Source organism: Perna viridis, chromosome 11, assembly GCF_037379345.1.
Source record: "Perna viridis isolate PV_CMFRI_1.1 ecotype Kerala chromosome 11, ASM3737934v1, whole genome shotgun sequence".
Taxonomy (NCBI): Eukaryota; Metazoa; Mollusca; class Bivalvia; order Mytilida; family Mytilidae; genus Perna; species Perna viridis.
Window position 1 is genome coordinate 34,395,873 of NC_142455.1, and position 26,788 is coordinate 34,422,660.

The 26,788-nt window shown below is 33.5% G+C and overlaps 3 protein-coding genes across 4 annotated transcripts; 2 read left to right on the forward strand and 1 right to left on the reverse strand.

Moving 5' to 3' along the window:
* Positions 1-287: 287 nt before the first annotated feature.
* On the reverse strand, positions 288-9,607 carry LOC148603843 (uncharacterized). The gene is made up of 14 exons (XM_088552967.1): positions 9,521-9,607; positions 9,189-9,275; positions 8,532-8,610; positions 8,119-8,190; positions 7,671-7,739; positions 7,215-7,514; positions 6,903-6,998; positions 5,675-5,728; positions 4,329-4,622; positions 3,794-4,087; positions 3,292-3,567; positions 2,331-2,627; positions 1,726-1,864; positions 288-599 (listed from the first exon to the last, which is right to left on the reverse strand). The coding sequence occupies exons 2-14, from the start codon at positions 9,228-9,230 to the stop codon at positions 467-469; spliced, it is 2,145 nt and encodes a 714-aa protein (XP_088409093.1). The 5' UTR covers positions 9,231-9,275; positions 9,521-9,607; the 3' UTR covers positions 288-466.
* Positions 9,608-10,601: 994 nt separating this feature from the next.
* On the forward strand, positions 10,602-16,258 carry LOC148603844 (caspase-3-like). Of its 2 annotated transcripts, none has more exons than XM_088553503.1 (7): positions 10,602-10,626; positions 11,304-11,425; positions 12,159-12,452; positions 12,736-12,834; positions 13,306-13,602; positions 14,598-14,811; positions 15,866-16,258. In XM_088553503.1, exons 2-7 carry the CDS (start codon positions 11,368-11,370, stop codon positions 15,999-16,001), a joined length of 1,098 nt encoding a protein of 365 aa, XP_088409629.1. In that variant the 5' UTR covers positions 10,602-10,626; positions 11,304-11,367; the 3' UTR covers positions 16,002-16,258. The 2 variants fall into 2 exon arrangements, with proteins under 2 accessions (XP_088409629.1, XP_088409630.1); XM_088553504.1 differs by having other exon boundaries at positions 14,613-14,811.
* A 1,043-nt stretch (positions 16,259-17,301) lies between these two features.
* LOC148603845 (caspase-3-like) lies at positions 17,302-25,864 on the forward strand. Its single transcript, XM_088552720.1, has 7 exons — positions 17,302-17,439; positions 18,754-18,805; positions 21,187-21,468; positions 21,693-21,791; positions 22,165-22,458; positions 23,223-23,388; positions 25,697-25,864. Exons 1-7 carry the CDS (start codon positions 17,395-17,397, stop codon positions 25,827-25,829), a joined length of 1,071 nt encoding a protein of 356 aa, XP_088408846.1. The 5' UTR covers positions 17,302-17,394; the 3' UTR covers positions 25,830-25,864.
* The last annotated feature ends 924 nt before the right edge of the window (positions 25,865-26,788 follow it).

Sequence of the window (26,788 nt, forward strand, 5' to 3'; positions counted from 1 at the left end):
CTGCTTTTCAAGAAACATCCGCCGAGTTGCTCATAAAAAGTCCGGAGTAGAAGAAAGAGGAAAGGAAAATTATGACATGTTGAACAAATCAGGTTTCAAGGTGCAAATGATACCTTACTTCTGTTTTTTTTGTATGTCAACATTTAACGACATGTAATCACCTTCACCATTGTTTATTCACTAAATTGTCCTCCTCTTAATACAAATGTATATATAATTTCAACAGCCATTAAGAAGTCAAACACACATAAGTAACAAAGGAAAATAACTGACAGCGAAAACAAATCTTGACAGTTTAAAATGGGTTTATTATTTGATAACTACAGGCAATTCAACAAATAGAGGTATTTTGTTATTTAGTGATAACTACACGAAGACCACAGTACGTTATGTAACGCCCTGTACAACTCCTTCGTACAATTTTTCTACTTTTTTAGATTTTGTATTTTATCCATTTTGAAGTCTTTCAACCATTTAAGTAAATTGGTCCTGTTAGCGTTGAATACATCAGCGCCACCTGCCTGACTTTGTTATTATCATCGCTATTTACTTTTGTGTTGGCTTCCTGTAATATGGTAGCGATATCCTTCCGCATAAGTCTATAAACGAAAAAGATTCAAAATAAAGTTACTCTGGCAAACAATTCAACAAAAACTTTCCGTTTTACGATCTATATATTGTTCCTATTATTCTTACTTTTAATTCCATAAAATTAATGTCCAATTCCATGTTATATGATTATATATTTATAAGAAATTAATCCCCTTTCCTGATTCTTGTGTCAACATTCCACTTATTATCTATCTTATTGCGAGTTCTAGCTATTTTACATCACAGCAGCTTTACGCAAGTTTGAATTACATTACTCTTGTAAACACACAATTGCAGTTCAAAGCAACAATTCCGTCATGAAGGCAACAAACATTGATGTCATATCAAAGGTTCATGAAATAAAAACAATAGGCTCCCAGGAGCCTGAATCGCTCACCTGGTTAAATTTTCCCTTTAAAGGGCAATAAATCTAACAAGGAGTCATCTGGCAACTTTGATCCATTCAAGACTTTTTGAAGCTTATATTAAGGATCAATATTAACTCAAGAAGACTTTGGTAGGACTTATCATAGGGATCATTTCAGCATTGAATGTTTCTTCCATCTATCATAGTTTACAATATATTGGCTGTAAAAAAAGTCATTTTTCACCTTTTAATGGCAGTAACTCTTACAAGGAGTCGTTTGACAACTTTGATCCATTCAAGACTTTTGTAGGCTTATAATAAGGATCATTTCAGCAATTGAAAAAATTTAGCTAAACCTAACGGTTTTGGAGATATAATATGCGAAAATCTACAATCTGACTCCTATGTGCTATTTTTATTGACGACAGCCATGTTTTTCGACGGATCAAAACTCCCCACAACAGTTCTATGCAGGATACCTCAAGGAACATTGATACCAAGTTTGGTTTAAATTGGTCAAGCAGTGTCAGAGGAGAAGTGTTTTGAAAAAAATTGTTAACGACGACGGACGAGTGAGGGTAAAACCACACGTGGCCTTTGGCAAGGTGAGCTAAAAATAGAAACAAAAACCAATTTTATGACAAACTTGACTAGTGATTAAAACAATAAGACGAATAAAAACATTTGTAGTAATATTTTCATAAATGCTCAGTTTTATTGATCTGATTATACACGAAAAAGAAACGATTCCCGGTAAAACACATTACCTTGGATTATCGTCAAAATGGCTCTTTACGGCAGATAGGTACTTGGAACCTTTTTCAATGTCGAAATAGCTAACAAACTTTGGTATCGTAGAGATTCCAACCAGGAAATCTGGATCTTTTGGTAAGTATGTTGAACCAGCTATTAAAATTCAAACTTTTTTTGACTCTATCTCACAGATTATGTACACTCTGATGTGATTGAGAGACACTCAAGTATTGTCATTAAATAATTTATACACACATTTGTTACTGCACAACACACTGTTCCGTTCTTAAAAGTGATTGTCAAATTTAAGACATACATATTTATTGGAATATCATCGTTATGAAATGTTTGTCATAATACTACATATGTACGAACAATACGGCAAAGAAAATAAAATTATAAAAAAGTAAATGGAAAATACCGAAGTGTCAAAGAAAATAAGGAATATGAAAGAGTGTAAATCCATAGGCAAAGCCTCATTTAATAAAATGGCATGAACAAAGTGTTTAAACGACTGTTAATGTCACATAAATTTTCGCAATTGTAGATTTCATCTAAACACATTGAATTAGCATTGCTTAATTGAACAGTGAAAATTAACGTTTATTCCACAACTTACGTAAGGTGGTGTGTATAGTGGTCCTTGCGGGTTCCTTGATTTCAAAAGGAAGATCAAATTTTCCCTTCTTAGTGATGGGATTAACTTGTATTGTATATTCTGTGTTTACATCAAGGTCTCTTAGAATAGCTGAGGCATATTCGGTGTCCATTTCCTTATATGTCCGTGCGCTTTCGCCCCAACGAACTTTATACCTGGTAATCAGATGTCTCAGTCTGCCTTCCGGTGGTTTCCAACGAACGCACACTTGCGTTGGTGATATAAGAAAACTGTGGATCTGTTTTGGTTGCATAGTTTCTGAAAGTGAAGGCAAAAGTATTATTTGACTTTTTGGGTTTGAAGTGACCGGAAAACCCAAATAACTAAGTCCTATCTGAAAATAAAGTAGGCAGACTAGGAGTGGAAATATAACTATATTTTTCCTTGATACGTTAGAAGTGGAAATATAAGAACTGATCTTTTTTTACTAATAACAAAGGCTATTAACATACTCTAAATATGGTGCATCGCTAATTATCTGATTGGTTACTTTGTATTTGCTGAAGTTGTTGCGGTTTTCTAAAATAAATTTTTCCTTTCATTCAATTTCCCGTCGTGTTTATATTACACTGCACATGGATTCTGTACATTCATTGAATTTGGTTGTCTCTCTTATTTGTATTTTATGATTATGTTTTATGTTCATTTGATGACACAAAAACGTCAAGTTCCTAATCGTTTACTCAGTAAACTGTAGGTAACTTAAATAAATTGCAAGTGTTTAGATCGTTGAGATTTGGCCGAATAGACTACGAGTTAATTGTTAATCAAGTGTTATGATCCATTCTTCAACGAAAATATAAATCTATTTTTGTAGGGGGTAAAAAGTAAACGAAAATCTCCGAAATCTATTCCACTATAACCAAGTTGAAAGAGAAACTTCAATTTTATGCATTCACATGATATATGTACTCAACATTACCTTTCTTCTTTGTATGGGCAAACAGTTCAACATCATCCCTTTTACCATTTTTTAGTACTGCTACTACTTTTAGTTTATATTCCGTATCAGGTAACAAATGATTTAACTTTGTGAAATAATTTAATGTGTCCTGAGAGGAGTTGACGGTTATTCGAGACCCACGAAAAAATATAATGTACTGCTTGACGTTTTCGAAGTATTTTGGTCCAATCCAAGATACATCTATTGTATATGGTGTTTTCGAGACAGCATTTATATGTCTTGGCTGGAACGAATCTGCAATATTCACAAAAAAAGGAAAAATGTTCGAAATTATAAAACAATCTCTAAAATAAAACATATATTCTATTACAATTTTAAATCTGAAAGAAAATTCAAACCTCTACAACTACAAAAACTGAATGCTACTGCGTTATATCAAACATCAGATTGTTTTGTCACGCGTCCCTTATGTGTTTTCTAACATCCCTTGTTCCTGAAGATAAGCTACAGACAATCGTACCTTTTTCAAATGTTTTACATTCTATTTCGGTTGACGGAGTCCCTCGAATTTCTTTCCGTTTTCCGGTAACCGACCTAAACTTCCACATAGGCACTACAACAAGTCGATATAAAGTATTGTCCTGTAATTCTCTCAGTGTAACATTATTACGGTCTGTGATCATTTCAAAACGTTCCCCACCACCAGAGATTTGGTAGTAAACAGCATATTGAACTTCGTCACCTTCCCCTATATTGTGTCGTTCCCAGGACAACTTGATAGAATGAGGGGACAATGGAGTGGCGTGAATTTCGACTGAAATCAATAAAGAAATTATCATACGTTTCATCAGTCAGAGATACAGACCAACATGAAAGAACCTACAAGATACCAACAGTAACAAAAATGATAACAATGAAAGTACGTTCTATTATGACAAATCTTTCAGAAATTTCGTCATTACATAGCTTTCTTTCCATTTCTTAAGTGTATAGAAAATTAACTGCTTGATTTTGGGTAACAACCAATATATTTTTAGTATTCTGCATAACCTCACATTTGTCATCCACGCCTTGACAAGCATCGATGAGAACTATCTTTGGTTTATCCTGCAACCCTCTACTTTCTGCAAGAGGTCTGAGCAGGTCTTCTATTGTGACTGACCTCTTTCCATCAGATCCATAAAGTTCAGCAAGGTTACCAGAACAAGCAAATACACAAACAAAAAGATCATGGAATGATTCGGTTTCTGCATAATGTTGAACTGCAGCTTTCATCTTCATTGCATCCATGTTTACATGAGTTGCTACTTTGAAGTTAAACGTGTCTTTGAATAGAATCTTCATGTATTCTACAATAGATGACTAAACATGCATTTGTCAACATATTTTCAAACCCACGTCGTTCACAAAAGTATTATGACAATGGTATTCGCATCGTCCTTGTACAACTGTAAACCATCAGGTGTATATTGGAACTGTGGTTGTATCACAATGAGATTGTGTCTGAGCAGTAGTGACATTACTAAAGCCTATGGAGCTCATTTTCGAGACCAAAAATTATTTTTTTACGTTTCAATGCAAAATAACACGACACTTTCGCGACACTAGTACTTTAGGGGTCTTATTCTCTTACACCAAAGATAATTGTTGCTCCTTTTTTCATTTTTTTTCATTTTTTTTTGTTTTTTTTGCTTTTGTTTTTTTGCTTTTGTTTTTGTTTTTTGTTTTTGTTTTCCATTTTGATTCACGATATAAAAGTTTAATAAATGACTTAGTTTGACTAAACCAAAACATAAGTTACTATGTATTGAGAATAAACAGTTTTAAATCTCTCCATTTCGACCTCCATTACAAAAAAATGAAAATTGAAGTTCAAGAAAAAGAAATAGTGCCAGTTTTATAACATAGGCAGACAAATCATACCTTTTCTTTTACTTATATATATAAAACAAACCTTCCGCGTTAATTCGTTTATATATAAATAATATTACGCCGCAGTCAGTGTTAAACGACATTTTACACTCCATTGCGTAAAATCATTTTTCAAAAGCAAAGCGCGAGGTTCGATGAGCGTTGGATATATGAAAATTTTACTGTCGAGAACAATTTTAGTCGACACCAAATGCGGTGTAAAATTCTATGTTTCAAATGATCTGTTATCTTCGCTTGTAAGTTGTCTTGTAAAACAGAAGATTAAAAAAAGCAAATCAACTTGGTTAAGTGATGTTATAATACCTTGCAAACCAAACATCTGCCGAGAACGAAAAATTCGCACGTGAGAAAATCGGTATTTACAAAACGGGTGTTGTGATTATCCTGTTACCCTGTAATTCTAAATTTCTGTGTGTGTTAGTGTGTGTGTGTGTGTGTGATTTTTTAATATACTACAAATAAAACGTACCAGCATCATCTTCTCCTACCGGATTATTTATGTTAACTATAATAAGGGCAAATCCTGAAATAAATTGATAACTTCTATTTTTCCGTGAACGTTGCAGATCAGTAACTCAATTGTTAACAGACAGATATTAAAGAGACGCAGAAAAAAAATCAAAGACTAAAATATGCAAAGCCGCTAATCATTAACTATGCTATGCCACTGATTTTGGCTTACTTTTGACATCCAGGCGAATTCAATGCTCTACTTACAATCAGTGATTTTTTTTTCATTTTCACAATAATGAAACCCTGGCGTAGATATATGTATGGACTCACAAATTTTAGTGAGCAGAACCGTCAAGACTTTAGGTCGATTGATAATATACATTCACGTTTTGTTTTTTTGTTTTTTTTTTGTTTTTTTTTTTTCATTTCACATCTTTTGACATATCGTAAATGTGCACATTATTAGCAAAATAAATGTACTCTTCGAAAATATACTTTACATTTTAGAACATTTTAAAATCTTAGTTTTAAAAGCTCATTAGATCTTGTGTTGTAATGTTTTATATGTACCGACTTTGTATGTATTTTTGAACTTTAAACCTTGAACTTTGTTGTGTTACGCAACAGTTCGTCAATCGGTTAAGGTCGGCAAACTTCATGCGAAGTTACGATATGTTTTATTCAAAATCAGGAGACTTCGTAACCATGATGACTCTAATGTTTCTCAATCAAAACAACTCAGAGACTAGGCATTTTTCAGCTATTTTACAGAAAGTTCAATCTTACCCGACCATTTCGTCTTTTCAGCTTACACTATCGGTGCACCTGGCCCATGCTCCCAGTTTTTAGTGGCGTCCGAGTTGCTCGTTTACTTTTGTTACTTTGTATGTATTATTTTAGTTACTTTATGTTCTTTTTTGTCTGTTTTCCATGTCTGATCCCTGGATTACATTCATTTCATTTCCGTTAGAATCTTGGTTCCCTTGGTTACTCTTAATGTTAAGAGGTACATTATGCTATCCTATGAAGCTTGATTGACAGTTCTACGGCACCGGTCCACATCATAAGGTACTGTAGTAACATACAATTATGCAAATCATATACGAATGTACAGTACTGGTATTAGGAGTGCAAGAAGTTGCTAACAATATTAACGACTTAAAATGGAATAACTATATCCATCAGATGTGATATTCTAACTATAACAATACAACCAACGTAAGTGAGTAAGCCACACAAATTACCTCTGACTTTCTCTCCGATGCGATATGGCATCGGCGAAGCTATTGCACGGTCAGCTGACTGGAGTTTCCGTCGCATGATATATCGGTCGGCAATATCTTCAAATTAAAAATATTCTTCAATCGTTGGAAATCACTCACAAGTTTTTTTTTAAACAAAATCAGAATACGTTGTGCATAATTAACAATCATCGATCTTAGTTACATTTTATCAAAAGACAAGATATAATGGATAACAGCATAAAAAGACAACTCGATAAGTATATAAAATCATAAACATGTCAGAGTAAAATAGGAAGTTGACTCTGCACTTACTTTCTTCATATGTTGAAATTTCCTTTCTGATTGGTTCGCTGAAATACCCTTTCCGCGCTGCTTTAATTGTGACTAGAAGTTTTGAATCAGACGGCAAATGTTGGACTTCCTTAATATAATGGTTTTTGACTGGATTGTCAACATCGATGATACATTCTGTTATTTTCTCATCATTGGGTTTAAGAACTTCAATGACGTATCTTGTTATCTCACTCCCAATATCTTCCGGTGGTCGCCATGACACCCTAATTGAGGTGTTAGATGTGAGTCGAACAACTACATTCTCAGGTCCAAATACTCCTGAAATAGTATGTATCTATGTCATGTAAATTCATTCAATAGAATTCTACATATAACTGACAAACACAAATTGTACTTGTATGTATTTCAATCGTGAAACTTTCAACATGATAATCAGTGGCATATTCTGTGGGTTAAGACATTTTGGTTACTTACTCTGTCTACCTGTTAACGATGAAGCATGGCTGGCTCTTACCCAAGATCTGTAAGATAGGAATCCAGAGGCTACAAAGGATTAAGAACCAGAATATAAATGTCGACATTTAGAACAAAAAGCGTAATTACCATAGAAAACTACAATTGTTAAAAGAGGACATTTTCATCGATATAGGCTGCATAAATACCATTATATAAAACGTAAAACGTTAAGCTATGGCACTTAATTAAAACAAAATTAACACAAAAAAAGATACAATTATACATCATAACAAACAAATAAATAACAAAATCTAAAATGAAGCAAGTGGTCATTACAACAAAAGTATACATCGTATTATAGATACATGTCTGATTCCTGTAAAATTGGATAAACCAGTCAGATGTATTGGAAGAGTAAATGTTCAGATATAAGTACATATGAAAGCGCATTTAATTAATTATTTACCAACAGAATCTGAATCACTGACTTTCTGGTGGTACTTCCATCTCTTTCCAAAAGCTGGCGCAGATCTTCGTCCTATAATTCAACCTTATATTATACTTTTCCCTCAAGTGTTACGTTTCTGCCAATCTAATTTTAAACCATTTTCTGTCTGAATTCTCCGGAATATCTTTGGATCGTATGTCACATACAACCATATCTAATGGTATTTAATGCTCCACGTAATCCTATAATTAGTAGCTTTGTAGTCTTTAAAATATTTTCTGTTTTTTTAACTTTGCGTTAGACAAGTGGTGTTTTCTATTGCTGTAAAGAAAGAGAGACGAGTATCGAAAGACACTGCATTCTAATCGGCACAATTGATTTGCATGTATTATTGCCGAATTTCGAAATATGATTGAACCTGAATTACCTACCAAATGCTTTTGATCTTGATGTCTTTTTCTTAGAAACGTGAACATTTTTGTAGTGTGGTACTGGGTTGTCCAAAATGCTCTGCAATGAAAAGATAATAAAGTCAATTCATATCTGAATATTTTATGCAGTTCAAACCAGAAACTTGAATGGCTTTAAAATGTAATTAAAAAAGTCATCTTAATAATTAAATCTGACGTGCTATGGTAAAATTTATTGGAATATAGAAATATATTATTTTATATTCCCCTTTTTAGCAATGATTAGTTCATCGTTAATTTCCGGCATCGTTATCACATGTTTGTACCAATTATAAAAACCAGTAGTTCTCCCTGGTAGTACCTGTTAGTTGTTCACGTACAGAATCTTGCTATTAACAATTTGTATCTATCTTAGATTGACGCAACTACCCAACAAATTCCTGGGTGTGATTATGGCGCGCTGTTTCTCTTCGGAAAACTGATAGTTGTATTTTGATCATTTCTGTATAATGGTGAGGGTTCATTTGACTTTATCAAATAATGCCCATTCATACAGGTTTTGTGTTATGGTTTTACAGTTGTGTTGATCAACATGATATTCTATGATTCCATCAAATTTATAACATAAACAAGAAAAAGAAAGAAACAATGAAATAAACGTTACTGTAATAATCTTACTCTTTCCTTTAAAGATCTGGTTCCTTCACCGACCAATGACATCGCGTAGAATCATTAGTATCGTTTTATAATTAATATCACTGCGTTCTGTAAAAAAAACGAATTTCGGAATTTGTGGACGTACTGCTTAAAAGGAACACATACACTCAAGAATTCTTTGGTTTCTGATAACTACTACTATCTTATTTTCCTGTAAGGCTCGGAAGCTTTCGCGATTTTGATAATTTGACTTTATTTTTCTTACCCTTTTATTTTATTTTATTTGCTTGAATTTTATCATTTAAATGCATTGCATGGCTACATTTTGTTAGTTGAACTATTATTTTACTTACATTTTCGGAATGTGTCCATTGTCATTTTGTAACTGTGTTTGTTTTAAAATCTAGACCTGCTTCGCTTAAGTGAGATTGAAAAGCACTGTTTGAATTGTAAAAAGAATTAATTACACCTTTTGTTTATGGTCACATACCATTAGTTAATAACTTACAATGTATTAATAGAAGTCCATGTAAAAACCAGGCGGTACGTGGTGCATGATAATTTTTTTTGGTTTTTTGTTTTTTGTTTTCGGCAAAAAAAATCGCCCATTTCATATCACAAATACATCGTTTTTCAAAGTTGAGACTTAGGTTTTGATTAACCTCTAAGATTAAAAAGAAATAAATTACATAGAAAGCATTTAAATTCATTGAAGAAAGGGAGATAACCTTTAATTTGAAAAAAAATTATTATTGTTAGGGAACTTAAAAATCATTTTCGTGGCCATCCATTCTCGATTTAAAAGAATATTTTTACTATTCGAAATACACTGTACATGTTATATATACATTACATTGCTACAAAAAAACTCAATGGGATTAAATTTATCCTGTGCCACCTGCATCATATAGTTTCTGCCTGATTTTTGCATTGAAAACCTCTTCATTTATATAGACAACTGTTATAGTTAATTAAGTTTTTGTTGTAAAAGAACTTTTAATTATTAAAGTCAATCGGAGTTAATTTACAAAAGTCAAATTAAAAGAATACATATATTGTAGTGTACTAATAAAGGAAAGAGACAATGCATGTGATACTACATATTGAGTCAATTTAAGACCATTTCTATAAAATGCAGTTTTTGATATGGTTAGAGCCCACAATATTTAAAATGCCCAGCATCATAGCTAAACTCTAAGGTGTCAGCGATTTGGCAACTTGAATCTTCGGCCCTTCCTCCTCCCAAATCCTGATACCGAAAGCGACAAAAATCTTCCCTACTACCGCTTGTCAATATCATAATTGACCTCTGCGTAAAAAATTCTCCAAAAATAGTTTTAAAAGAAACATTTAAAGACAAGTAAAAAAGGTCTTATCAGACAATCATGTATGGGTCATAGATTAGCATGCCATATAAATGTAATCAAGTAAAAACAATTTTGAACCACAGCCAATGGAGGTAAGACTACGTACCTTCCTCATAAATACTTTTAAAGTAAACTGCAAAATTGTAGAATTAGTTGATAGTTTTACAATTAATTTGGATATAAATTTTTTTTCTCCTGTAACGATTCAGATACATCAATATCGTGAACATAGGTACAGATAAGATCAGTACTAACATTTCACTAAATTGCCCTACAACTGTCAGAAGAACAGTTCTGTGACAAATTAAGAACAGTTCTAGAGCCACCTCTCTTCTGACAGTTCTAGAAGAAGAGCTGGCTCTACTTATAGAACTGTTCTCGTAGAGCCGACTCTGTTAGAACTCTCAGAAGAGCTGGCGCCAGTAGAAGAATTGCCAGAAGAGCTGACTCTAGAACTGTTATGACATTTTAAGAAATGTCGTAGAGTCGGCTCTTCTGACAGTTCCCTTGAGAGATTAGAACTAATCTTATCTGTATAGCATTTGTTTTCCGAGTCACTGAAAAGCGTCAACACAGAACAAAACAGTGCATATTATCATTTGTGTCCTTGAGAATCTTTAATAGTTCCTTCATGTTTATATTTATCAGATATTGTTCGATTTTGTTTGACATTATTTGTGATACGTAACTACAATGTATTTAAGTGAAAAACTTAAATAAAATATATTAATTGAAAATATTGTACAAGTATCATGTTTTTATTTCCAAGATTATGCAATGGCTGTGTATAGGTAGAAACTGAACGACATGCTTCATTATTCAACGGGAATAAAATGTCGCGTTCGAATGATAAAAACTACAAACTGAAAATCACAAATGATGAAAGTGATGGTAAGGCAATATTAATCATTTAATAAAATCATGAGTGTTTTAGAAGCTGACGATAAAAAAACAAAACCCTTAACTTAAGGGACCATTCATTTTTGTAACAAAAACTCCTGAGACACGACATGGTTGTAAAAAAACATAAATGGGTTTTTGCATAGGTATACATAAAAAAAAAAGATTGAAAACATAATTATTTTAAAGAGCATGTGTTTGTATGGATGTGAGCACACTGTAACTCTATCACAGTAGGGCAAACTGACGGTATGAGCTCCAACTTTGTATCTCATATATGTCGGTAAAACACTGAGAAAATGAATGTAATTCGATTGTTAAAGTAGAAAATAATTAACATTTCTTCTTCATTTTTAAGTCTATTTTCATAATAGGGTATGTAAGTCTCGTCATGTGACCCCATGATTTCACGAGAAAAGGTCCTAGTCCACCATTCAAAAGAATGGAGAGTCATTTAGAGAGCGTTGAGTTCAGTGTTAAGGGTAAAACATCTTTTTGTGTAAAAAATTCCGATAAAAAATGACAAAATCTATTTCTACATGATAAAGGTAAAAAACATAAAATAGAAGATTTTGCATTGTTATACAGCGTTTTGGGTACCCGGAAGTAAACAATTGAATGCAGATCGGTCTTCGGTTTTCAATACGTTTTATGTCGGAGATTCCGGTAAATAAAATAAAAATAGAACGAGACTTACATACCTAATTGTTTACAATACATTTAGATGGTACACCACAAGCTAAAAGGAAGGGCAAGAATGGAAAGTCGGAGACAATTGAGTGTAAAATGGGAACAACAACTCTTCCTTTAGCTGATGCCAGGCTAGTGTTGGAACAATACAACAAACTAAAGACTGATGATAGGTTCAACATTACGACAGGATTCTTGAGCGAGTTGTTCCGAAAGTTGCAGCCGTTGGAGAAAGGGGAGTTTACTCGAATCGAAGTCGACATGACAGTTAAACAGTATCAAGATTACAGTGAGGGATTTAAGTACAAAATGGATGCAAAGCCGAGAGGTATTTTAGGACAGCTTTAAAAATACACCAAAAACGTCAAACAAATTAAAAAAGAAAACAAAAGTTAAGGTATAGACGAATCTGACGAAAGATGTGATTTCAGACACTTTTTGTAATATGCTGTAGTACTTGACTTGTTGTTTCTTTTGGCATATTTACCATAATCATTATATTCATTATATTAGACATTTCCAATACTTATTGTTATCGTGTCTCTTCATTCCATACATACTAACTTTTACCATCTTGTAAAAGTACTGATCTTAAATAAGTTTCCTTACAGGCTATGCACTACTGATACACAATGGCACATTTTACCAAATTCCTGGTGATCCTTTGAGTAGAGAATTACCTAAGAGACCTGGTGCGGAAACTGATGCTGGTAATTTCATTATCGTTAGATATTAGTGCATTTACATGCTGTTTCTCTTTTGTCAAAAAAGTGAATAAAAATACGCCATAAAATTATCCAAAAACCTATTGGTACAAACGATCGTTTAAAAAATACATACACATGAACAAGTACATGTAAAATAACCGATAAAAATGTAGAGATCCAGCTATTATTTCCTGTATATTACTCTTTTTTCCTACGCAGTCGGTGTAGTTTCGCTTTTTACTAATTGATCTTAAGGATGCTCTTCTATGGAAACTCAAGTTACCAGATTGCAATTCAATTTCCCGATTGGCCAAATACTAATAACTTAGTGGCGTTCAAACAACGGTATCGAAAATTTGAAATTGCGTGCCATGTGTTACTTTCTTGAAGGAAATGCATATACTTAGAAGTAAAATTTTACTGCGTCGGCTATCATTTTTTAAGATGGTACTTGCTTCTTGTACGCCATTTCAGGAAATATGGAGTCAGTTTTGTCGTCACTTGGCTTCCGTGTCGTAAGAAAAGACAACCTGAAGAAATGGGAAATCGAGCATGAAATCAAAACAATAGCACGCACAGACCATAAAGCCATGGACATTTTTATCCTGATACTTAGTAGTCATGGTACAATTGGGAAAATATTTGGTACGGACGGGCAACCAGTTGTTATCAGTCAGCAATTGAAGCTTTTCAAACCGGATGTTTGTAAAGATCTGAAGGGAAAGCCGAAACTGTGTTTCTTTCAGGCGTGCCCATTGGCAGAGGAAGATGGTAAGTTAGAATAAGAAATATCTGCATAGGTTTACATGTGTCGGGTAAATCTTTTATTAAACCGTATTACATGACTGTTTGATAACATTGTAAAAAATATTACGTAAAGTTTTAAAACTCAAATGGAAATTCATAAGATCGAGGGGAAGCTTTAATTCCTGTATATGTTTGATCGATTTGCAAATTTAAAAGATGTAATACTGCATTGGTTAACTAAATAGTTAAACTGACACATGATTGTAATAAACACACGTTTGGTATGAAAATTAATCATTAAAAAAATTTGAGCAAAGCTCACTTGATTATACCCATTTTCCAGTCCCCTTGAAACAATATAACAAACACCAGTGAATAAAGGCATTCAGACGGATAAAACAAAATAGGTGGAGCACAATTGCATCGTACAATGAAGAATTTGTAAAAAATTGATGAAATTCCATTCAACGATTTCAGAGGAGTTGTGGATTAGAAGATGCCCCCCCCCGCCCCCCCCCCTTTGGTCGACTAAATACAAATTTATGGTTAGCATCCGGAAACACCAAAAGTCATTCAGATTGAAATAACAAAATAGGAGGTACACAATAATAGCATTATATAATAAGGATACTGGGAAAGTTTGATCAAGTCCATTCAGTGGATTTAAATGAGTTGTGGACTAGAGACGGATGAACGGAAAAACGGGCAGTCGGGCATCATGGTCACTAAGTAATAACTGATAGAACCACAAAAACATGAAACCAATAGATGACGCCGTTGTCCGCACAATTGCAACAATGATTCATTTTCAGTTAGCACTCCTGGAAGGGCATTGATAACATGTTCGATGGCATTCTAATGTCATCAACAAATCTGAAAATTGGTCAATGAGATTGTTAATATTGTTTATTGTAATTCATTACTCATCACATTAATCATGTAAGTCCCCGAATGACTGTCTCTGTAAGGACCGGGGGCAAGGGGTAAATACAAAAACACATATTTTAATCAAACAACAGTTCTTCGATTTACAGACACGGAAGCCCTGACTTTGGATGGTAAGACTAAAGGGAAGACAGCTGCGACGGATAACAAACCAAAATTTATCATCAATGATGTGGATTTCCTTGTGGGCTATTCGACACTTCCTGCTTCACTGAGTTATAGATCAGAACAAACTGCTTCGTTCTATCTCAAATCGTTGTTCAAGAACCTGAACGATAAAGGAGAAGCGTGAGTTTCGTACGCAGTGACATAAATATTGTACAGAATCATTACCGAAATTAATTAAGCAAATGGTTGTTTTAACAGGTTGTGATTAAAAAGATAAATCCATCCAGATCACTCATGTTTCTCTCTTACAAATACACTCCGACTTAAAAAAAGATATATATGCGTGTGTACTGTGAAGTTAATGTGTAGTAAAAAAGTAAAACAAAAATACATAGATAGTCAACTCATAACACATTGTATGTTATTAAATTCAAGAAAATAATGAATATGAAGAAACAGTCAAAACTAAAAAAAAAACTTGATTATATTTATTCGTAAGATAAATGATATATTGGATTCTCTCTGACGTTCCACCTACATCTGTTTTTTTTTTGGTTTTTTTTATTATCTTCTTCCTATTATTTCATTTTGTTTTAACTTGTGTATTCATATTGAATGTTTTATCCCTCCTCGTCAACTTGTACAAATAACAATGTTTTGATGTAATTTGTATTTCTGCATACCTTTGCACCTACATCGGTTTATTAGAATAAAGTTTTATATATACATTTACATACATACATATATATATATATATATATATATATATATATATATATATATATATATATATATATATATATATCTATATATCTATATATATATATATATATATATATATATATATGTATGTATGTATGTATGTATGTATGTATGTATGTAAATGTCCGCCATGGAAGAATACACCATTCAGTCTGGATTATTTATTATTTAATGTGGCAATTAAATTAATAAACGAAATCGTTATTACGACTATTAAATTTGGGTTATCTTTTTGAGAGTCTCTTATTTATTGATATGTTTTTTTTTCTGGAATCGTTCAGTGACAGTTAACTTCGAACAGTAACAGAAAACTGCAATATTGTAGCACTCGCACGTGCATGATCTTATTCTTGTTGTTCCTTTGGGATGCAAAAATTCTTTTTCATATTCACTTTCATGCTACTGAAATCTCATAAAGATATATTTTTATGACATGGTCACCGTCTCATAAAGGAAACCTTATTTTTTGTAGGTATGATTTAGTCACTATCCTTGAGGACGTTAACAGGGAACTCTCCGCTGTAAAGGCAAAATACAGAGCTGGTGACGTCAATGCTGTTTCAACATTTATCTCTTGCCTACGCGGGCCTATTTTCTTCAACAACTGAACAGTGTTCATATATCTAGACAAAGACGCTTTGTCTGCAATACCTGTTTATCAAATAAAATATTCTATTTGAAAAAAGAAGAAACATCATAATTAATATCTGAAAACAACCTAATGACTGAGTTACTGAGGGACAATCTATGTACCGTACCAGACCATCCGGTCCCTTTTCATTTTTTTTCTTTTTCAGCACATCTTGTCATAGATTTTGTTCCTGCATAATTTCTTGTGCAGTTAAAGTACATTCTGTATTGAAAAGTTGTTTTGTTTTTCTTGTATCGCCTTTACCATATTCAAATTTTTCGGTGTCATTGCGATGCATGGTTTCCTTTGTAAATAGTCGAAAGTACAGCTAGTCTTTGACCTGAATTCATCACTCAGATGTTTTCTTCGCGCGTTACAATGTATTTCAGCAAGCATGTAATTGCGATGGCATGCCTATGTGCTCTTTTTTTCTGATAAAACCGATTTAATACTTTCAGATATAGACTAGCTGGTACGTTACGAAAAATCATAAACACATTACTATCACATTGTATATTTTAAATGTTCTCACATAATGGTTCTGTAATGAATACACCTCTTTTCGTTCTTAATTGACATATTTTGATATTATCCTGTTAGTTTATCAAATATAATTTCCTGATTATTATATACATATAATGTAGCGATTAAAATCAGCAAACAATGAAATCGATTTAAAGTAAGGTACGTGTATTCATAGGTCTGATTTTAGTTGTCCCCTGTCGTGAAACATTGGTTTTGGTTAATGGTTACGGTATTGTCCGTCAGTCCGTCCGCAACACCTCGATTTTTTTTCTCACAGAAACGTGTGTATACGTTTTAAAGTTTGCGAACAAAGCAACCAAATTTTGCTCAAATTAAAGAGGAATCGTCTTTCTTAAATGAATTTCAATGCTTTCTATGTAATTGTCTATTTATTTCTCTTTTACTGTAACAGTTTATTAGTTAAAGGGTGCGTTTGTGATACAAAATAGATGAATTTGTTTTTAAATTGTCATGTGCCACCTACTGCCTCGTTTTTTGCGTGGCCACTCTCTTAATTTTTCAACCACTGCCTGATCTTAAGTCGAACGTGTTCGTAAAAAATACATCAAGAAATAATTAAAAATATTTAGGACGAATCTTGATTAATTGTCACAATGTTGTGTCGACACAATCAGTCAGATCGTCCTTGGGGAGAAATAAGTACTAACTACCAATTACATCTGGTAATTAATAATTCAAATAGTTAATAAAATTAGTTAAGGTTTTCAAACAACGCTTGACAACTGTTTGATGTTTTTGTATAAGGTTTGGAAAACGTATGTATATTTGATAAAGTAAATCATGAGGTATGGAAAGATTGATTCTTCCCAATACATAACCATAGAATGGAAAAGATGAGTTCGGAACAGACCAATAACACTACAAAAGAGGTCAGTGGTATCTCATTTTGAGTTTATGTTTTAAATTTATAGCGTTTTGATTTTCAATGCATCATAGTCAAATGTTCATTGTTTTGAAATTTACATACATGTATGTAATTTTATTTATGTTCCAGACGAGCATACCCATATGCGTATGCGTTCAAATGTTTAGTTACGACTTCATAAGCTAAACCACGCAAGTATTTGGACCGAATTCAAGATTCTACTACACAAACTACAATTCAAACATTTGTAATGAAATATATTACATGTTCAATTGAACATTAAATCTGAAATGAATGTGAAAAATAAACACGACTTTCAATTCTAACATTGAATGTTTCAAAACAAAATTCCTTTTGTATTACCGAGTATTACATTGTAATGTTCGCGGTGTACCAACTGTCGTGATTTTCGTCGTTTTTCACAGCTTTTTTTACGACAAACGTGATGACTTTTCATTCAGAATTGTCAACTTTCCTTTCATCTGTGGTAACATCCCTTCAGCACCTGCGTATGGATTGTTCATATCACAACTCATACGTTATGCCAGAGCTTCCCGAAACTACGCAGACTTTTTGTATCGTACTAGAACTCTTAACAAATAGGCTTCTGGAACAAGGTTATGTTGCTACAAGATTGAAGTCATCACTACAGAAGTTTTCTGGTTGTCATCATGAACTCGTGGATCGTTATGGTGTATCCATCTGCACCATGAAAACTGATTTATTCAACGGGTAGTTTTCCTTTCCTCGTTTGTCTACCCCGTACTTGATTTTTTATGAGCAACTCGGCGGGTGTTTCTAGAAAAGCAGAGGACGCTTACCTTACCGGTGCACCTGGTCCATGATGCCAGTTTTTAGTGGAGTCCGAGTTGCTCATTTGATTTTGTTACTTTGTATGTATGATTTTAGTTACTTTATGTTCTTTGTTGTGTATGTCTGTTTTCCATGTCGTGTCTTTGTCCCTTGATTACATTCTTTTGATTACCGCTATAACCTTGGTTCCCTTGATTACTCTTCCATAAAAATCAAATTTACAATGAAACCATAAAGTTGTAATTCTTCCATAAAAGTAACGAAATTCGAAAAAAATCGATTTATAATGAACCCAGCTACTTTACAAGATCGACGACTTCAGCCAGAACGTACACGTGCGCACCCAATACACATGTAGGTATAGAACAATTCACTTGATTTTAAAATATACAAATTACTTAATAAATATGTTGGAACTAAATATAAGTATGGTCTGGAATATTGGCGCAATAATAAATATTATAAAAACTGATAATAATGTTTATCAATATTTACTTCCTTACAGTTCAGTAATAAAAAGGAACAAAGACGGAAGAATCCGAGTCAGAGTCAGATTGGTAAGTTGTGGCAGTGATCTTTTTTTTTGGGGGGGGGGGGAGGGGGTCGGTGGCAAAGATGTTTTTTTTTTTTCATTTTGAAAAGCGAAGTAAATCTGAAAGAAATGAAAGAACGGCCAAGTATGCCGGGAAAAGGGTTCAGGGAGGATCGTGTATACTTAATGAATTACAGTAATGACGTGCTCCAGGGAACTCAACACGAGAGGGTCTATTCCTCTATTCATAACTTGGCGTTCAACTAAATGTAAGAAGTTTTGAATTTTTTACTTTCTAGCGATGGAAGATCCCGTTATTTTATCTATTTGTTACCTTGATTCGTTTAGAATCGAAGCGACAAATTATATTCATAAAGTGTATTCAAGGGAAAAATTCTAAGTGAAATCAATAGAATGTAATCCAGGGAAAAAGACCAGACACAACAAAATAGACAAATTAACCAAAATGTACGTACAAAGCAACAAAGTTAAATGAGCAACTCGGACGCCATAAAAAACTAGGACCATGGACCATGTGCTCTGGTAGGGTAAGCGTCCTCTGCTTTTCAAGAAAATCCGGGATAGGCGAAGGAGGAAAGGTAAAATATGACATGTTGAACAAATCATATCTAGTTTTTGAACTTATTCATTAAAATATGATACGGGTCTGCTCAGTAAATATATACTTAATATAAAATTGTTTATTTTCATTGTCTCAAAATATAGATTTCACAGATAAAAAAATACCGCGGTCTCTCAGACTCGGTGTTTTTTCCAACGCCAGAAAATAACGAATCGTTTTGTGCTTGAACTGTTCATAAAAAATAACTTGTCCACGAAATCATGTTAGTGTTAAATTGCCTTTAGTTCTCGCTTATTGAATCCTTATTTATTGTACCGTTAAGCTAGTAATTCTGTGTTAATTTTACAGATTTTCTCGTGGGAGTATATAAAAGTATTTTGCTTGGTATGAAAATATAAAAACCAATCTTGTGTATCGCGAGCTTTTTCTGGGGGAAAACAGAAATTCATTGGATCATAATTTTAAAAAAACATAGTTTATGTTGATGGAAAAAAATGGGATCTTTCCGTTATCCCTGGATGCTTTCCATTGAGCGGTTCGTTTCAGTTGAGCCACAGATTCGTGTACCAATAAATGTTGTACTACGTTACGTTACAAATAATATACATGTACGAGGCGATCCGACCAAAAGAAATGAAAGTACAGGGGAATGGAAAAGAAGCCATTGCTCATGTTCACTGACTATACTTCCGGTTCGTCTGATACATTATCTGTAACACGCCACATTTTATTAGTTGAGGAACAGGAATCTGTGGTGTAAGTGGAGCATTCCACACATTGGAAAGTCCCGTGGTTTAAACTCGTTGCCTGTGAAATTGAATCAAGCCCTGAGAGTTCTGTTCACATCTATCACAAGATTGGTTATTCTTTTTAAAACCCTTTCCTGGAGTCATTTTTGCCACGTGGTATTTCTTATATCATGCCTGTTTCTACATTATTTTAGATTTGAACAGTAAGTGTTATGTCGTTCAATTAAACATTTTGTGTACATGTATGTTGGAATGACGTAATTGTTGTTTGATAAATTCCATTGTAGTCTTATGATTTGTTTTGCCGGGTGGTGAGCATGGCAGGAACAATGTTATAACAAATGTACCTGTAGATTTGTTTGTAATTTGTTAAATTCCTTCCTGTTTCGCTCCTACATCATCGTATTTCCATTTTTTACTGTTTGTTTGCATGCATTCCTTGCACTTTTATAAGAGATTGACATACACATGTACTTATAGATCGAGGTAAGTTAAACTAGTTGACTGCTAAAAAAAACCCATTAAATTACAGCATCAGACAGCATCCTACTACCATTCTAAGAGAACTCCAAAATGCATGTAAAACAATCTCGTGACGTTCCTTGAATAAACGGTGAAGCATAATTTAAATCTTAGACTCCTTGCTTCATGAATGTCACTCAGTAACCATAAAATACTGTCATCCCTTTTCATTAACATTCCTTGTCCTACTTTCTGCACGTGTAATTGTTTTACATGACAGAGCTTTATTCCTAGAAAAAGTATTTTTCTTACATTTCCAGAGCTCCACTTAACACGATACAACTAACACAAAAAAATAGTTGCATGATTAATGTAAAGTGATGGTGTGTAAATCAGTATAAATGATGTTACAACGTCAAAATAAATAATTTTTTGTAAATTGAATTTCAAATTGCTTAAAATTATACCTGAATGTTCGGATAAAGCAGAAACTTAATACAAAAAGACAAGCACAAGTATTTCGTCTTTTATTTTGTTTTTGTGTTTGTAGAAGCAATGTTCACTGATTGTAGTTGTATAATTTACGCAGAAGTTGAGAACTTTTCATTTCAGGCAAGAAAAATGAAAAGGAAAAGAAATCGGGTCAAGTAGTCGAGCTAAGTTTAGGTACCAGTGTCCTTCCATTAAAAGATGCTCGAGCTGTTCTCAGTCAAATTGATCAGCTGAAATCAGATCAGAAGTATTCGGCAACATTAGGTTTTTTGTCCGACTTGTTCCGGAAACTAAAATCCTTGGAAGATGGTCAATTCTCTCGGATTGAGATCGACATGACTGTACGACAATATCAGGACTATACGGAGGGGTACCAGTACATACTCAGCTCAAAACCGAAAGGTATAATTAAATTGAGTGCTGTGAGAAATAAACAAGAGCAGTGATAAGTTGTCTGCGGTTAATGTCTTGTATAGAACCTACTGCAAGCGTTACCATACAAGGTCGTATTTAAGACGCCATTGCTATAGTTTATTACACAATTATGTGTGTAAACAGAAATTGAAGAATGAGGTTGAAGACTTTTTGAGGCGTCGATTAGATTTTACCTGCTGTTTTTATTTCAGGGTATTGTCTTATGATCAACAATAGAGAATTTTATCAAGTTCCCGGATGTCCAATTAGTAAAAAACTTTCAGAAAGACCAGGCTCCGAATATGATATGAGTGAGTATTTTATATGTAGGTATATCTCAGTCTACACTTTGAATAAATTATTAATCATTAGATAACTTTACATTTGTTTTCCTCGACCTAACAAATTTTTACTTAGTGTTTCGTTCGAATTATGAAACGAGTCATCTGTATGAATAATCTCATAAAACTACAAGGATGCGCAGATGTATAAAGACCATATGTACATTGTCCATTATATGTTAAGAAAGATCGTACTGAAGAAGTGTTTTCTTATTGTCAACCACTTAAATAAAATAAATATAAATATACTGTGAATATAATTGAGGATGGCGACGCCAAGCAACTTTCGGATCAGATTATTATTCTATTTGCTTATTGCTATTTTTGTATCATTTATTTTCAGAGCGATTGGAATCTTTAATGAGTAGAATCGGTTTTAAGGTAGTTCGCAAAGAGAACTTGAAGAAATGGGAGATTGAAAGAGAATTTAAGACGATGGTGGAATCAGACCATAAAAAGTTCGACTGTTTCGTTTGTATCATGTCTAGTCACGGGACCGCCAATAAAATATATGGAACTGATGGATACGAAGTAGTTTTGGCGCCGCAGATTCAGAGGTTTCGAACGGATAGTTGTCCAAGCCTTGATGGAAAACCAAAGATTTTCTTGTTCCAAGCTTGCAATTCTGAAAATGACGGTAAATATGGGTGCAAAATCATCATCAGTGCATTGTTTATATGTATTTATACATTAGATATACCTAAAGTGGTAAAGTAGTAGTGTTTAATATTTAACCAACTACATGTACACAACAAAAATTTACATTTTTTAGGAAAAGTGATTTGAGAGCTTTTCCTGATAAGTCCACGTTTTCATTTCTGAAAATAGCCTTTAAAATTTAAAGATTTTTGCACTTAATTTTTTATGTAACATCGACACAATACCGATGATTCTAAATTTCATTTAAATTACGTTTCAATTTGTTTTCTTTTGTTTTTTTGTTTTTTGTTTTGTTTTGTTTTGTTTTTTCATTTCTTTTTATTTTGTTTTTCAATGTGTATTTTTAGATTTAAATGTAATCACTTGGAGTCCATAATATATGAATATCAAAGGCATTGACAAATATAGTTCAAACTTCTATACATGTATTCGAATTTTTCTTTGACAATCATTTATTGAAAATATATAATTTGAGCAGTATACTGTAAAAACGGACAGTGTATTTATACAAAGTTATCAATATGATACATTTTAGTGTTCATCGCCAAATCTCTATCGCGGTGGAAATATTTATAAGGTGGTGATCAACTGAATGTCCTTGTGATCGGCATCAGATGGTGATAAGGCTCATAAACCACATAACTTCCGAGTAATAATTACATGTAACTTGGTAAGTTCATTTTGTGTTTAAAACTGTTATTCAAGAACTATCTAACCTTTGTTGTTTTTTTTTTCCGACAGAAAAGATGCAGAAAAATGTACAACCTTCTATTATAAATGACACAGATTTTCTGTACGGCTATTCTACACTCCCTGGGTCTGCAGCATATAATCCAAAAGATTCCCAGAAGACTGGTTCATTTTATTTACACTCTTTATATCAGCACTTGAGTGAAAAGTATAAAGCGTAAGTATTCATGCACTTTTGGTATGAAAAGAAGCTAAAGCAGTAAGGCTTAGGGGCCTGACCTTATAAATCCACGTTTACTGACAGCTGGTGCCCCACTGGTCTTTTATTTAAACTAAGAAACCACGGTATTTCGGGAAAACTGTTGGATTGGTTTAAGAGTTATTTGAGCGGTGGAACTCAACGCGTTTGTTTGAATGGGGGGTCTCTCCGAATGAACACCCATAAATGCCGGCGTACCGCAAGGCTTGATTTTAGGACCTCTGTTATTTTTTATATTTATAAACGACATCGTTGTAGACATAGATGCAACTATTAAGTTATATGCTGACGATACTAGCCTCTTTGTAACCGTCGATTCGCCTGCTATCGCTGCGAATATCTTAAATAATGACCTCGCCAAAATTCACCAGTGGGCAACTACTTGGATGGTTAAATTTAATCCACAGAAAACCGAGACGATGCTTATTTCGCACAAGTCTACACGAGTGGTACATCCGGTCTTAAAGATGAACGATCATGACATACAAGAAGTGACAAGCCATTAGCATTTGGGTATAACATTTTCAGATGACGGATCGTGGCATTATCACATCGACAATATTGTCAGAAAAGCCTTTACCCGTGTAAATGCACTTCGTCGCTTGAGATTAGTTCTTGGTAGATTTACACTCGAAAAAATGTATATCTCGTACATTAGACCATTAATGGAATATGGCGACGTCATTTGGGACAACAATATAGAATATTTGTCTGAAAAAGTCGAGAGTGTGCAAATCGAGACCATGCGAATAGTAACGGGTGGGACTAAACTAACTTCTATAATAGCAAAATTATACGTTGAGACAGGGTGGGAAAAGCTCGTAGATCGTAGAAAGAATCATAAACTTATTATGATTTATAAAATGGTGCATAAGAATGCTCCTGACTATCTTGGTAATTGGATACCTAACTCGGTTTCGGACCTGCATCATCATTTTACTCGACATTCCAACAACGTGGCAGAAATACGTACGAGAACCAATATCTATTCTGGTTACTTTTTACCTTCAAGTGTCAAATTATGGAACAACTTGCCTGTCGACATTCGTAAGGCGTCTTCGTTAGAAACGTTCAAGAACTATTTGAAAGTTCAGAACGTAAAATGCCCAAAATACTTTCTATATTCGCAGTAGAATCGGTCAGGTGCTCCATTACGTATTGATAGTAGTTCTTTGAATGCTCATTTATTTGCACGAAATCTTGTCGATAACCCATATCGTACATGCGGTAAATCTGAAACGTCTGGCCATTGTCTTCTTCACTGTAACAAGTATGCAGCCATTCGTTAGACGTACATATTGTCGTTAGATTTACCAATCCCGTTAACTCCAAAAATTTTGCTTCATGGATCAGATGCTCTAACTTCAGAACAAAATATTCATATATTTACAAATGTGCAAAAGTATATAGTAGACAGTAAACGGTTTGTGACCACCTAACTATAATCAACTACCTATTCATGCATTTCATCCCTTTTTTTCCTAAATACTTTATTTTCTCCTCGCCACATATTATATTCTTCAACATGTGAGCGTGCAATAGAACATATGTGCTAACTTCATTCTTATAAGGAGACGGACTTAGTATGAGCTATGCTTGCTTCCGAATCCTTGTCTTATTACTATTATGTTTTGTAATTTATTGTAATCAAACTATTTCAGAATAAAATATGTTTAAATTATAACTAAAAACAAACTTTTAATTACAGTTTTCTATCCGAAAAAAAAAAACTTGATGTCGGAACCATTCGGCCTTTTTCGTGTCACAGAAAACAAAAATAACATACAAAGAAAACAAATGTACAAATGTGTATACTTGAAGTTATTTTGTATGTCACGTGACTGTGGATTAGAATTTGATTCACAAGGTAATTGGGCAAAATCATTAAAAAAAATCCAATTAAATTACACACAAATCTCAAAAAGAAACTATATTTATAATGATTGCTCCGTTTTAATCTACCATGTGTCTTTGATAGAAGTACCATTGCAGGAAATCATTTTCAGTTGAATGTATGACCCAACAGTGTATAAAATGATTAACGAATTAAAAGTCTTAATCATCACCTCAAAATCCTAACAAAATGCTAAAATTTCACGGATTATTCCCTCTGTGTTTTTTTTATTATTATTATTTTTATTTTTGTATGACTTGTCATTCACTAGAAGATTAGGATAAGAGATTGGATAGATCTGACCAAGAAATTGTGATCGAGTACTAGTATACTTCTTTTTTTAATCACATGATTTCTACTTTCACGTTCTAGATGTGACTTAGTAGCGATTTTGGAGGATATGAACAGAGAACTAGCAGAGAAGAAGTCAGAGTGTAGACCCAATGACCTAGGGTCAGTTACTATGTTTGTCGACTGCTTAAAAGGTCACGTGTTCTTCCAGTGAACAAAAACAAAACGCATATTTTTTTGTAATATTGTTGGTCATAGTAAAATAAATTTTGTTCTCAATAAAATCATTTAAAAGAAGTATTTTATTTCCTTTACTTTTTAAGTCGCTAATATTGTTAGAGAATTCTTGCACTCTTAATTTCAGTACTTTATATTCGCATATGACTTGCATAACTATATGTTTAAACTCTACGTCATGCTGCAGATGTGTGCCGTGTTTACCGCAAAAGCGTTACAGTTGAAGCTTCATGAGATAAAAATGTACCTCTTAAATATCATAAACGTGTGTTCTTCGTGTGTTTCTTGCTGTATAAAAACGGGAAATTTACACGATATGATCGGTTAGCATTGAACATTACCAAGTTTCCGATTCAGGCACAGGGACTCGTTACAAGACTACATAGGTCATATACATTACAAGGGCCCGATATCTATGAATATTAATTGCCAGCTTTTTAATCTGGTTCCGTATCTGGGTCCCTAGTCAATAAGTAACCCAAAGATCGCTATAATGAACCTCTTTAAAAAAATTATCATACACATGTCTATGTGGTGTGTGTGGGGGGGGGGGCTTTTACAATTAACTATTGAAGTCATATGCATTATCAGGACCCCCGAAATCTATATAAATAGCCGTTGTTTAATTTGGTTCATGGTAATCAGTTGTTTTGATTGAAAACATTCGGGTCATCACGGATAAGAAAAAGTAAACATATGAAGGGAACCAAGATTCTAGCAGAAGTCACCCGATTTTATTGCATACCGCATTTATGATGTTGAAAGAGTAATCTAGGGAACCAAGATTCTACCGGAAATCAAAAAGAATGTAATCCAGGGACAAAGACCAGACTTGGAAAACAGAGAAAATGTAAAGACCAGACATGGAAAACAGACATACACAACAAAGAACATAAGGTAACTAAAATAATACATACAAAGTAACAAAAGTAATTG